Source organism: Dreissena polymorpha, chromosome 5, assembly GCF_020536995.1.
Source record: "Dreissena polymorpha isolate Duluth1 chromosome 5, UMN_Dpol_1.0, whole genome shotgun sequence".
Lineage (NCBI taxonomy): Eukaryota > Metazoa > Mollusca > Bivalvia > Myida > Dreissenidae > Dreissena > Dreissena polymorpha.
In genome coordinates, this window is record NC_068359.1 from 1,755,347 (window position 1) to 1,769,091 (window position 13,745).

Genomic DNA, 13,745 nt, shown 5'->3' on the forward strand with positions numbered 1-13,745 from the left:
ACATAATAAAGCGTTTGAGTGATATGTTATGTTGATGACTGTGGGCGTAAGAAATTTTGACAACATTTATAGATTTTCTGACATTCGACGAACAAATCGTACACTTTATAATGTTCAAACGGTTGCTCAAAAAGGACTCAGAAAAGGTAAGGGATTAGAAAAACCATCAATTAAATGCATATGCTGAATGTAAGCCGTGTAGAAAAATGTAATAAAAACCGGACGTTATACTTCGGATATTTCTAAATATTTATATGAAAGAATTATTAACTTGATGAGTTGAAAATCGTAACAATAGTGATTAGAATTTCGGAATCTTATATGAAAATGAATTGCGATTGTGAACTCTGATTAATATATTTCATATCATGGGGCAATGTTCAATTTGTTTGATTCAACTTTTGTTTCTGTACTAAACTATTTCAACTTAAATGGAATACTCTTCAACGCCACGGTGGACATCTATTGAAGAGGGTTAAAATCTGTACATGGTAGAGTGCGTGAATGCATCAAGCACGTATAAAATGGCTATAAAGCCAACTTGTATAATACACTGTACAAAAAGATGCCTCATGTTCTAGGCGCTGTGTTGGATAGACTGGACTACTATTTGTTTAAGTAATGTCAAAACCTCACATGACATTAATCTTGGTCAACATGTATCAATGTATTTATCACATGAAATAGATTATCAGGACCATAAGCATGTCTTTGTTGGATCAGATAATGCCGGAAATGACCATATTGATATTATTGTCCCCTACCGGTGAAACCAGAGGGGACTTACGGTTGCGCTCCTTGTGTCAGTCAGTCTGTCAGTCCGTCACACTTTTCTGGATCCTGCGATAACTTTAAAAGTTCTTCATATTTTTTCATGAAACTTGAAACATGGATAGATGGCAATATGGAGAGTATACACGTCATTTCATTTCGTTCCTACGTCAAGAATTCTGGTTGCTATGGCAACAAATATTTATATAAAAAAAACATTTTTTACTGACAATGGTGGAGTTTCACCGGTAGGGGCCAATTTTGCTTGGCAATCTCTTGTTCAACATGAAAATTGGAATTTACTAGAGAATATTTTGTTGTCTGAGAAGGATGTGTTAAAAGCCTTGAATTCACTTAACCCAGAGAAATCACCAGGTCCGGACTATGTTCATCCTATGGTTCTCTACGAAGCTAAGAAGGAACTAGGTAAACCACTATTAATTTTATTTAATCAGTCGTTGAGTGAAGGAGTTTTTCCCGAGGATTGGAGGAAAGCCATTGTTTCTCCCATTTTTTAAAATGGAAGTAATTAAAAGCCAGCAAACTACCGCCCAGTTAGCCTAACTTCTGTAGTGTGTAAATTATGTGAACGTCTTGTCCGGGATAAACTCGTGAAGCATATGAATGACAAGATATTTTCTGACGCACAATACAGGTTCAGATCAGGAAGGTCATGCTCTATTCAGTTATTAGAGATTCTTGATAATTGGACTGTTGGACAAAATCCTTAGACAAAGGTGTACCAATCGACGTCATTTACCTGGACTTTGCCAAGACCTTTGATCGCGTTTCACACGGGCATTTGATTTATAAATTACACAAATTGGGTGTTCAAGGAATAGCCCTTGATTGGATTAGGGATTTCTTGTCTAGAAGAACGCAGTGTGTTGGTATAGGATCTACTTTGTCATCATGGTCAGATGTAGTTAGCGGAGTCCCTCAAGGCAGTGTAATTGGACTGATACCTTTTCTGTGTTTTATCAATGACTTACCTGACATAGTATCAGAAATTGTTAAGATTTTTGCTGATGACACAAAGCTTTTTTCACCAGTAACAACAATTCAATCTGACCTAGACAACTTAAGTGACTGGAGTGATAAATGGAGATTGACATTTAATGCAAAGAAATGCAAAGTTCTTCACCTTGGAAGTTCAAATAATGATTTTCGCTATTCCATGAGATACCCGGATGGAAATTACACAGCCATTGAAGCAGTCACAAATGAGAAAGATTTACATGTAGGTGTGACTTTTGACGTGCGGCTTAGTTTTAACCAACACATTACAAATATTACGAATAAAGCACAGCAAACTCTTGGCTTAGTACATAGATCCTTTGAGTGTCTTGATGAAGAAATGTTTCTGCCTCTTTATAAGGCTTTAATCAGGCCAACCTTAGAATACGGATCATGTGTTTGGTCCCCTCACCTAAAAAACCATATAAAGTTAATTGAAGATGTTCAAAGAAGAGCAACTAAACTAGATCCATTGGTGGCACATCTACCTTAGACCAGAGACTTGGAAAGTTGGGACTAGTCACACTTGAGTACAGAAGGGACAGGGCGGATATGATCCAAATTTTCAAATCTATACATAAGCTGGATCATTTAAACTGGGAAAAATTGTTTGATCTGGCTGAGGATAATCTTCGTTGTCATCACTTGAAACTAAGAGGCAATAATTCCAAAAGCAATGTAAGACTCAACACCTTTAGTCAAAGATCAATTCATAACAGGAACAGTTTGGAAGAATCAACAATAGCTGCCACAAGTGTTAATCAATTTTAATCGTTCCTAAATTCTGAGAAATGGAACATTAAGAAGTTTAACCCATCTGTAAATTAAGTTAAATTAACAATTAATATTTACTAAGCGCACTCTGGAGAAGTTTTAACAAAATAGTACATATCAGAAAGAGATTCTAAAGAAGAGACCATTTATCAGAGGGGCCATTACAGCATAGCTAAATTACGGCCCAACAGTCCAGGTATCCAGGTATCCATAATCATATAAAGATGTACACACTTTACCATGTAAATTTAGGTTTAGCTTTAGCTCCCCTAATGATTTATGCAATGTAAATTGTTACCCATTATCCTTCCTTTCTGATTATTTGACAAAATTTGTAACTATGCTTATGCACTTGTTTTATAAAAAGTCATGACCTTCTTTCAATATAATCCAGAAAATGTGAATGATTATCGCAACAATAATAAAAAACCTGCAAAGATAAGAATTGTAAAATGTCAATTCTTCTGCACTTCTAAAGGTATTTTTAAGTAGATCAATTACCCTGCAAGGCCAAGAAAGGGACCAACTGATTAGTATAAGGAATAACATTACCTGTTGGTCTACAATACTCACTTACTTTAAAGTTAAGTAATTGTTTATGTCATCACCATATACCTATCCAAAAACAAGAAAATATATTAAAACCTAAATTTTTTGGTTTCCATCACATAAACTGACATGAGACATTCCAGCGTATTAAGAATAATATGAAAGTATCACATTTTTTTAGTTGAACATATCTATTATTAGGCTAATGCACCAAGCTTTAAATAGAAAGTAAAATTCCTATTGCACATGTTTATGTACCTCAACCATACCTACACATTGCATATTGTTTATTCTAGCCCATCCCAGCAAGTAGCACATTGGAAGCTGAGGTAATCTACATTACTTGCAATTAAGTCTCAATTCTTACGTCTCTATCTTTTGTTTAAAAATAAAGAGATAGTTGCAAGCAATCCAGAAAATATGCAACCAGATGTCATGTATAGACAATCCCAGAATCGATAAATTGAACACCGCCATATTGGCTATCACATGACCCGCTGCCATGATGGCACTGAAGAGTCTGGTAGACTACCGCGTTCAAACATACAGGTTCGAGCCCTGCTGTGGGTTACTTTTTTTCCTTTTTTAAATTTTATTTTTGATTTTTTACGGGAGCTTTAAAATTTACTGTTTACATTTATCAATATAAAGCATTTAATGACTAACTTCAAAACATGACAAAATCTGTGAAAAGGCCCCTTTTATTAAATGGTAAAAAACACTATTTGCGATTGAGGAACGAAAGTGAGAGACAATGTCCCAATGGTGAATTAAAAGTGTTAATTGGTATGTCTGTGACACCATATATCTCCACATGTGTAGATGCTGTTATTAAGATAAGATACTATGCGCCACCTGCTAATAACATGTCAAATGACAATAAAAGCCTAATTCATGCTGAGTTGTATCAGAGACGTAGATCTACATCTCTGGTTTTATGACTCTTCAACAATGCAGCTTGACCTGATTCAAAATATTTGTTTAAAAGTTACGAACTGTTATATTATAATTGTATCCATAACAGAAACAATCTAAATCTTCAAATATATTTAATAAAATTGCGTCACTTCATTTTATTGTTCAGGGACCTATACAAACATAAAGGTCCCTGCATTGTTCTTCAGTACCGTCATAGCGGCGCATGCAAGTATTCAGGGGCGTTATTCCGGGAGTTATCGATTTCTGGGATTGTCTATACTATTAGTACTTTTACATTATTTATATTCTTTGTGTTACAATCTTTTTGATCTTTGAGGTGTACAGGTCAACTGTTTCATGGGCTTGTAACAGTAAATTCATTTCAGCATAATGGCCTGAGAATGCTTTGACCTACAATCATGCAAATTTGAGTTGTGGCTACTTGGGAGAACTGGAAGACTTTTAAGTCACCTGGACATATGTCAATGTAACATTGGCCTAAAACAGGAATCTCATTTTAGCACGCAATTTGAGAATGCTTTGACCTACTTTCATTCATATTGGTATATTGGTTACACATTTGCTTTTGAGGTCACCAGATCAGTGAAGGCTTTTGTCAAAGAACTTTGTACCAATAAATCGGCTTGATGCCTGGAGAACATTTACTCCCATGATCAAATTTAATGTTTTGTATTTGGGTTACTTCGGAAGTAAGAAACACACTTGATTTTGAGGTTAACAGGTCAAAGTAACTGGTAACATGAGAATAGTTTCACACAAGATATATGTAGAGAATGCTTATGATCATATATTTGTATGCTGGTTAGTCTTGACAATGGATAAATCCTTATTATTTTCAATTCAAGAGATCCAAGGTTAAGGTCACAGGATAACTGCGTCAAGTAGTGGGCAAACACGTTAAAAAAACATCCCTTGTTTAATTACAATTAGAATATATTATACAAAATTGTACATGTGTATGAATCGACGAGATTTTAGGGTTTCATTATTGCTTGGGAAAGTATTCATCTTCTGTGATCGTCATATTTCAGCAATATTCACTTTGCCATAATATTAGTCACGTTCTGAGAAAACTGGGCATAATGCATCTGCGTAAAGTGTCATCCCTGATTAGCCTGTGCTTTCCACCTAAACTTGATTTTCGGTAAGGAGGGACTTCCTTAAAACTAAAAATACCATGACAGCGGAAAGTGTCATCCCTGCGGATTGCACAGGCTAATCTGGGACGACACTCTACGCACATGCATTATGCCCAGTTTTCTCAGATCAGGACTCGTATAAACCTTCCTCACATATTATATACACATTTTACTGAACCTCTGTCATTAAGATGTAAAGAGAAACTAGTTCTTTCACTTTGTATTATTTTGCAGGGCTTTCTTTGTCCAGCATGCATGAAAAACTTCTCTACCGCAGATGCTCTTCAGCAGCATTTTGAAAATGAGCACAGCGCTGGGGTTTCATTGGAGACATCTGATTCTGGGGTATGATGTTTATGAGAAAATCAATAGAAATCATGCAGTAATATAATAATGGTTGTTTATGCTTTTCAGCAAACATTTTGGTATGCTTCTTCTTCCATTCATTCACAAAATCCCTATCTGTGACTTACATGTACTCATACATTGGTTCAGTTGAGGTATTTATAACAAAAAGGGGTGTGTTAACAATTTCTTAAAACAACACTTATACAAAATTGCAACATATTTAAAGAAGAATGCGCTATTATACATATTAGCAAATTAGCAAAATAACATTTCTGGCAAAAAAACTGTTAAGGTATTTGTATTTTTATTGGCAAACATCAATTGAAGTCATTAATATAATAAAGGGTTTTCAACACTTTTCATCAAAATAATTTGGTAAAAGTCTGAATAAATACTATATGAATTTGAATAGCCTGAATGGGCCAGTGGTAGTCTGTAAGATTCTGCTAAAAAAGATCCTGTTTTCAAAGTCCAAACAAATTATGCAACTTTTTTCTAACTGTAATCAGAATTTTAGACTATTCAAAATATTATAGTTTTTTTGGTAAATAAATTTAAGGAAATCTTTAAACAAAATGTGTTTTAATACCTTAAATATTTATACAACATGCAAGTGTTTTGTTTTAATAGTAACATTCGTCACTATAACTCAATTCACTAACTGCTATGTATTACAGTTGACTTCCAAAGTCACTGAAGTCACAAATAGCAGCACTTTCAGTTACAATTTGATTTATGCATGTTTTCTAGTATTGTGTGATTTCTAATACAATAATATTCCAATTAATTATTGTCTTTAATAGATAAACTGTATGATTTTAGTTTTCTCAGACTAAGAAATACATGTACCATATCTCAGTGAGTGTTAATAATTCTTTGTCCATACAGGAGACAGATATCCATGATCATAAGGTGTCTGAGAACAGGTAAGAAAACCAATTAAATTAAATTTTACAAGATCTCTGTTTCAATGTCAATGCGCATTTATTTGATAGTTAATTGTTGTTCTTATTTTTTATTATGTTTTCTTTTATATTGTAAATGTGGGTTCAGTGTTTTTTTTAAATGATTTTATGCAATATATAACCACATGGCAAATATGCACAACTCAAAATTTAGAATGACATGCTCATATTTTTCAGTTACAATGTATTAAAGTTAATATATATTAATAGTTTTCAAACAATTTCCTAGAATTCCATCCATCATTCAGAATCATATCCTACAGAATGTGTTGGTTATACCAGTCTATATTTCTTTTCCTGGTTATTGATTATTATTGCCTGACAAAGGCAGGGGGATATAGTTTTTGGATTGTCCATCATTTTGTCAGTTGGTCATCAGTCTGTCACAAACTGTTAAGGGCTACTTTTTCTGAAACTATCTGCACAAGAACCGTAACCTAACCCTTTCTTCAATAACAGTTACTGCCCTTTGTTGTTTTTGTCCCCTACCGGTGAGACTGGAGGGATTTATGATTTGCACTCTGTGCATCCGTCAGTCCGTGAGGCTGTGAGTCTGTCACACTTTTATAGATCCTGCGATAACTTTAAAAGGTTTCCATATTTTTTAATGAAACTTGAAACATGGACAGATGGCAATATGGAGATTATGCACATCATTTAGTTTTGTTTGTACGTTAAGAATTCTGGTTGCTATGGCAACAAATAGACTAGAAATATTGCTGAAAATGGTGGATCATGCGATAACTTTAAAAGTTCTTCATATTTTTTCATGAAACTTGAAACATGAATAGATGGCAATATGGACATTATGCACATCATTTCATTTTGTTTCTATGTCAAGAATTCTGGTTGCTATGGCAACAAATAAACTAGAAATATTGCTGAAAATGGTGGAGTTTCACCAGTAGGGGACCATATTGCTTGACATTAGTCTTGTTGTATGATGTAACTTTTCAGGGCTATACCTCAGATACTAAACAAGATTTCTACATGAACATTCATGGGTGCATAGCTTTCAATGATGAGAAGTGCCATGCACAAGAACCATAACCCTACACTTTTTAGCTCATCTATTTTATTTTTTTAAATTATGAGCTATTGTCATCACCTTGGCGTCGGCGTTGGCGTTGGGGTCGGCGTCCGGTTAAGTTTTGCGTTTAGGTCCACTTTTCTCACAAAGTATCAATGCTATTGCATTCAAACTTGGTACACTTACTTACTATCATGAGGGGACTGGGCAGGCAAAGTTAGATAACTCTGGCGTGCAGTTTGACAGAATTATGTGCCCTTTTTATACTTAGAAAATTGAATTTTTTGGTTAAGTTTTGCGTTTAGGTCCACTTTTCTCAGAAAGTATCAATGCTATTGCATTCAAACTTGGTACACTTACTTACTATCATTAGGGGACTGGGCAGGCAAAGTTAGATAACTCTGGCGTGCATTTTGACAGAATTATGTGCCCTTTTTATACTTAGAAAATTGAAAATTTTGGTTAAGTTTTGTGTTTAGGTCCATTTTATTCCTTAAGTATCAAAGCTATTGCTTTCATACTTGCAACACTTACTAACTATCATAAGGGGACTGTGCAGGCAAAGTAATGTAACTCTGACTGGCATTTTTTCTAAGATCATCTCACAAATGACCACCACACCCTCACACTATACCCTCCACCACCCCCCCCCCAATTTATTTTTTTTTGAAACGGTTAAAAACACAAATATTTATTTTTATTATTTTATGTTTGAAATACCGTCCAACCATCGCACCCAAGAATCCCCCCCACCCACCCACCCCCTCCCACCACCCGAATCCCCCCCCCCTAATTTTTTTTTTTTTTTTTTTTATTTAAGATCATCTCACAAATTACCACCACACCCTCAAACTATACCCCCCCCCCCAAATTTTTTTTTTTTTTAACGGTTAAAAAACACAAATATTTATTTTTATTATTTTATGTTTGAAATACCGTCCAACCATTGCACCCAAGAATCCCCCCCCATCCCCCCCACCCCCCACCACCCTCCCCCCCCCCCGATTTTTTTTTTTTTTTTTTGCGTTTTTTTTGCATTTTTGGAAGATAATGTAATAAATGTCCACAATCCCACACTATACACCCCTCTTCACTCCACCCCTCCCTTCTTTGTGATTGAAAATGAGAGTCCCTTCACCTTTAAAAAGAAAATAGATGAGCGGTCTGCACCCGCAAGGCGGTGCTCTTGTTTTAATAAAAGTTATTGAACTTTGTTTGATGTTTTTGTAGGAGGTAACTAAAGATAAGTGTGAAAAGGTACAACCCTTAAAATAAACTTTTCTCTTAGTTCTGCACCCATCAGTTAACAAATCGGCAAGGGATAACATTAACAGGTTTTAAGTTTTGCTTGTTTTGAATCTATATTCTCTCCAGAGATGGAGACGTGTTTGCTCTGAGGAGAGAAAATGAGGACTTGCGTAAGGCTCTGTCGGGTAAATCAGGAAAGAAACCTTCAAAAGCATTGTCAGCTGAGGTAAAGCATCATACAAATATTGGTCTTGTGCCATTTGTGGAGAGCGTAGCCCCAGACCAGCCTGCTCAATCGCCCATCCTGGACAGTAGCTTAGCAATGTTTAGTGGTCCAATTAGCCGACAGGGTAGCTCCTGACCAGGCTGGGATATGTGCAGGCTTTTGTGGAGTTATGCTGGCCTCATATTGCATAAGACCTATTTTTGCATGAAGGTGCTTAATTGTTTTTGCACTCTTTTTTACTCTTTATAAGCATGTAGCTGTCTCACTATCCATATGTAGGTAGTAAATTTATTTTTACACTCTGCAATTCAATAATGTATTAAATGATCTTTATATTGCTGTGCCTAAATGACAAACAGGGCCTTTTGTTTCATGAATGAAGTCTTTCATCACTTTTCTCTGTAGTTATGCTTTTATTGTTGTAGTTTTTTCCATACTATCTTTGTAGTAATTACGTGATATTCAAATTATTAATGTAGTTAAAGTAATTCAGTGATAGTTTTAATTTTCTAGGTCCACATTCTTTATGAGTAGGGTAACTTTGAATCCTTTTCTTATATAATTTTAACCACTTTATTAAAATATTCAATCCTCCGGACTGTCTGTCTGTCTGTCTGTCTGTCTGTCTGCCTGCCTGCCTGCCTGCCTGCCTGCCTGCCTGCCTGCCTGCCTGCCTGCCTGCCTGCCTGCCTGCCTGCCTGCCTGCCTGCCTGCCTGCCTGCCTGCCTGCCTGCCTGCCTGCCTGCCTGCCTGCCTGCCTGCCTGCCTGCCTGCCTGCCTGCCTGCCTGCCTGCCTGCCTGCCTGCCTGCCTGCCTGTCTGTCTGTGTGTGGAAAACTAAAGTTTTGCAATAATGAATAACTTTTGCAATATTGAACATTTTGAGTGGCGAAAGGTCAAGGTCATTCTTCAAAGTCAAAGGTCAAATATATGGCTTCAAAGCCGTGTCAAAATTTAACCTTGGTCATAACTTTTGCAATATTGAAGATGGCAACTTTATATTTGGCATGCATGTGTATCTCATGGAGCTGCACATTTTGAGTGGTGAAAGGTCAAGGTCATCCTTAAATGTCAAAGGTAAAATTAATGGCTTTAAAGCGGTGCAATAGGGGGAATTGTGTTTCTGACAAACACATCTCTTGTTTAAATTGATATTTCCAGGGCTTTTCTTTTGGAAGTTTATGTTTAATTTTTGGAATTTGTGTAAGTATTGCGACCTTAAATCTATGAAGTATTTTTGCGAACCTTGAATTAGCACATATATTGCTGAATATTTACAGAAACAACAGATTAAACATATACAACCAAAAAGCTGATGTGTGTGCCATATAACAATAAGTTATAGTAAAGAACAGGATGAAATTACTTTTTTCGGAGGGAAGGTCAGTTTTTCATATTGAACATACGATGCCTGACTGGCCTGTTTAGTGTTGAATGTGTTACAGGACCAGGATGAGTTGGAGATGATGAAACTACAGCTGCGTGGCTCTGAAGAGGCCAGGACTCTCTGTGAGTGAATGTAGCTTTTCCCCTCAGTGATTTGCTTGATTTGCTTGATTTGGAGCAAACCACTTTAAAAATCTATCCAATCAAAACACGCATGATGATAGATTCAAATATTTGTTTATAAAATATGGGTTTTATTAGTATCTGCAATTTTCGTTTTTACTTGTTACAGTAAACAATTGATAAAATTAGAAATTCTTTCTGAAATCTGCACTTATTTTCATAAAAATAAAAAAGTTCCAATGTGATGAACCTTCCCAACACAGAGCTCCATCTAGTTTTATCTTTGGAGGTCTCTGCTACAGTGTAGCTAGCATGTGACTAACTGGTTTGAAGATGTGTTCTAAACTATTTTATGTTCATACATTTCTCAGTGAGTTCAGAGGTTCATCATTTGCAAGTGAAGATTGCAGAGCTTTCATCAGAAGTCGATTCATTGCGCGAAGAAAAAAATCAGTATCAGAACAAAGCAGCTGAATTGGTATGTCTGTTGTTTTAGGTAAAGTGTAATGTGGTATGGACTTGAATTGTGTGCATTTATTTGTAAGTTTGTTTATTTTGTACATTTATTTATAGTATTGAGTAATATTTTTAAAAATTGTCAAAAGTCACAGTTGTGTAATTTGTATGTTATTGAGATAAAGTAAAACAGGATAAAAAATAACTAAGAACTGTGACAAATTGCAGATTAAGGCACCTGCAATTTAGTTTGTTTTTTTTTAAAGAAAATTCACTGAATAGTTTCTTTTTTCTGTTTTTTATAAATTGCAGTTATTCTCTTTGTTATATCTATTATACCTGAAGAGTAAATGCTTGGATAAAAATGTGTCTTCCTCTTATATATTTCTTTAACGTAGACATCATAAAATGAAATTTACACAAAAAGAAGCAGGTTTTACTCAAAATAGCTTCTAGGATGTTCATAAGAACTGAGGCCATGTGAAACTAATTGTATTATTATTCTCCCATTAAAAAGCTGGTGAATACTGCTTTGCACATGTCTGTCTATAATAAGGTTGGTGGGTATATCCTTAGTCTGTATAGACCATTCATTCTGCACAATATCTAGATCTAGGGATCCCTAAGACCTTCAACCAGGCAAATTAGTGTTATGGTTACTTTGGAGGAAATCAAACTCCTTATTATATTGTATGTCAACAGATCAATGGTCAAGATCATAGTTGCTTGTACATGTAACATGGATTTTATAATAATTACGAATGAATATTCGTTTTAAGTACTTTTAATACCCTTAAAATCACTTAAGAAGACTTTTGATTGTGAAAAATCACATAAACATTGGACACTGAACTCCATAATTATTTGATAGTTTTTTGTATCATACCACCGCATTGATATCTACCTGATATAGCGTTGCCTGATTTATTTTTTTATATCATGGCCAACAGGAAGTTCATACATCAGTCATGTGTGGAGGATGGTCATATTACTCGGCATCAACTATAAAGTAATCATTTTTATTAAAATCGAATCATATTCAACAAAACAAACACTTTGATACTAAGATATAATATATTTTAAACACAAAATGCAACACAAACAGCATTAAACATTTTTTTACAAATATTAAGCATGCGTGCTCATGACGTCATTATTAACACGTCAAACGACAAAAGTCATATTATTTCCCTCTAAAACGGCAGCTTTTTAGCAATTTTTTCATGATTTCTTCAAAATCGGGTACGAAGAGGTATGATAAACAGAAAAACAGGTTACTGCCTGATCTTTTTGTAACATATCAGGCTCGGCATGAATAAAGTAACGGCTCAGCAAGCCTCGCTATTATATTATTCTAAGCCTTGCCTGATATATTACAAAAAGATCAGACAGTAACCTGTTATTCTCTATGCACTGGCAGCAAAGAGGTGCATTCAGTGTCTGAACTTTATTCCAATTAGACAGGTTGTTAACAAATGCCCGCTATTTTCCCATGTAATGATTTAAATTATTGGCTGATTTATAATGGAAGGGTAACAACTTTTTTTAAAGTCATGCCTGTTGAGGAGCAGACATACATGTTATACAAGCATCCTTTGTTACATTTTATGTTAGTTGAACCTAATGTATGCATTAATGAAAATAAATAGCCATGCATCATGTTATCAACCGTTACAAGTTTTAAATATTATGATATTTTTATTCTTTAACAAACTTTAAACCATTTGGTTTCCATAATTCATGCTGCGTTGATAGATGTGTAACATAAGTTAATCAAATTCATAGGCATTTTAATTTTAATATATTTTTGTTTAAAAAACTGAATGGCCATGTAAATGTTTTAAAAAGTCATAGAAAAAACCTGTTTACTTGCAATATTTGCCATTGCACAGGAAATATTAATTGGAGTCTTTGTTTCTGGTTTACTTTACTGCAACAACTGGTATTGACCTGACTTTTTTTAGTCCACTGTGGCAGTAAACGCAAGAGCAAAGGCTGACGAATATGAGGGACAGAAAGGAGCTCTGCAAGACCACCTTAACTCTCTGAAGGTAAACAATGTATAAAGATTACATTAAATAAACGTTAATTTTACTATATGCCTTTGGTAAGGGAAGAAGATCTTTTACTGATACGGGTAGTGTTAATAAATTATTGTACATACATTCTTGTGGAGTATGTTAAACCTAAAATAATATAAAGAGTGTAATCATATTAGTGTGTTTACCGGAAGTGCTTTTAATCAATGAAAAGCGTATCACACATAATATTATATTATGTCCTGACTATACGGGTGCAAACTTTACATGAACAAATGTGAAGGTAAGTATAGGTAAGAAGCTAAATATACATTATTCTCACTTGCTAGGAATAGAATCAATTGCTTTTGGTATGAATATGTATTGGTCAGCTGAAGTTAGAAAAGCAGAAAGTTTATAAACAGAAAGATACATCAACTGTGCTAAACATTCTCACTTTTCAATGCTCAACAGCAATCAGGACTATTTTATTTGGTTAATCAGCAGAGCTTGTTGTCTGTCTGTAATGTACCAAAGTTAGAGCAACCAAAAGATGCATTAAATTTGCTAAACACTCTCTTTTTCCAATATCATACAAATGATCTTTTTTTTCATTTGGTCGTATTATTCATCATAGCTTTTTGTGTCTCTTTAAAGTACCTGCAATAAAAGAATTTGGTTTTACTTCAGCAACAAATTGAGGCAAAAGAGCAGTATGTTACTGCGTTGGAAACTCAGCTGTCTCAGAGGTGTGTAT

General features: G+C 34.9%; 1 protein-coding gene across 5 annotated transcripts in view; it reads left to right on the top strand.

Annotated features, from left to right (window-relative positions):
- Nucleotides 1–6: 6 nt before the first annotated feature.
- LOC127881491 (early endosome antigen 1-like) overlaps nt 7–13,745 on the top strand; it is a 55,831-nt gene continuing 42,092 nt past the window's right edge. For 3 of the 5 annotated variants that reach the window (XM_052429393.1, XM_052429396.1, XM_052429394.1), the window contains exons 1-9: nt 7–146; nt 3,408–3,440; nt 5,424–5,534; nt 6,426–6,463; nt 8,907–9,006; nt 10,451–10,514; nt 10,886–10,992; nt 12,935–13,021; nt 13,679–13,737. In XM_052429393.1, coding sequence (XP_052285353.1) covers nt 111–146; nt 3,408–3,440; nt 5,424–5,534; nt 6,426–6,463; nt 8,907–9,006; nt 10,451–10,514; nt 10,886–10,992; nt 12,935–13,021; nt 13,679–13,737 — 635 coding nt within the window. In that variant the 5' untranslated portion in view covers nt 7–110. Of the gene's footprint in view, nt 147–3,407; nt 3,441–5,423; nt 5,535–6,425; nt 6,464–8,906; nt 9,007–10,450; nt 10,515–10,885; nt 10,993–11,920; nt 11,980–12,934; nt 13,022–13,678; nt 13,738–13,745 lie in introns of those variants that run through there. The other 2 variants (XM_052429395.1, XM_052429397.1) reach the window with 2 other exon arrangements.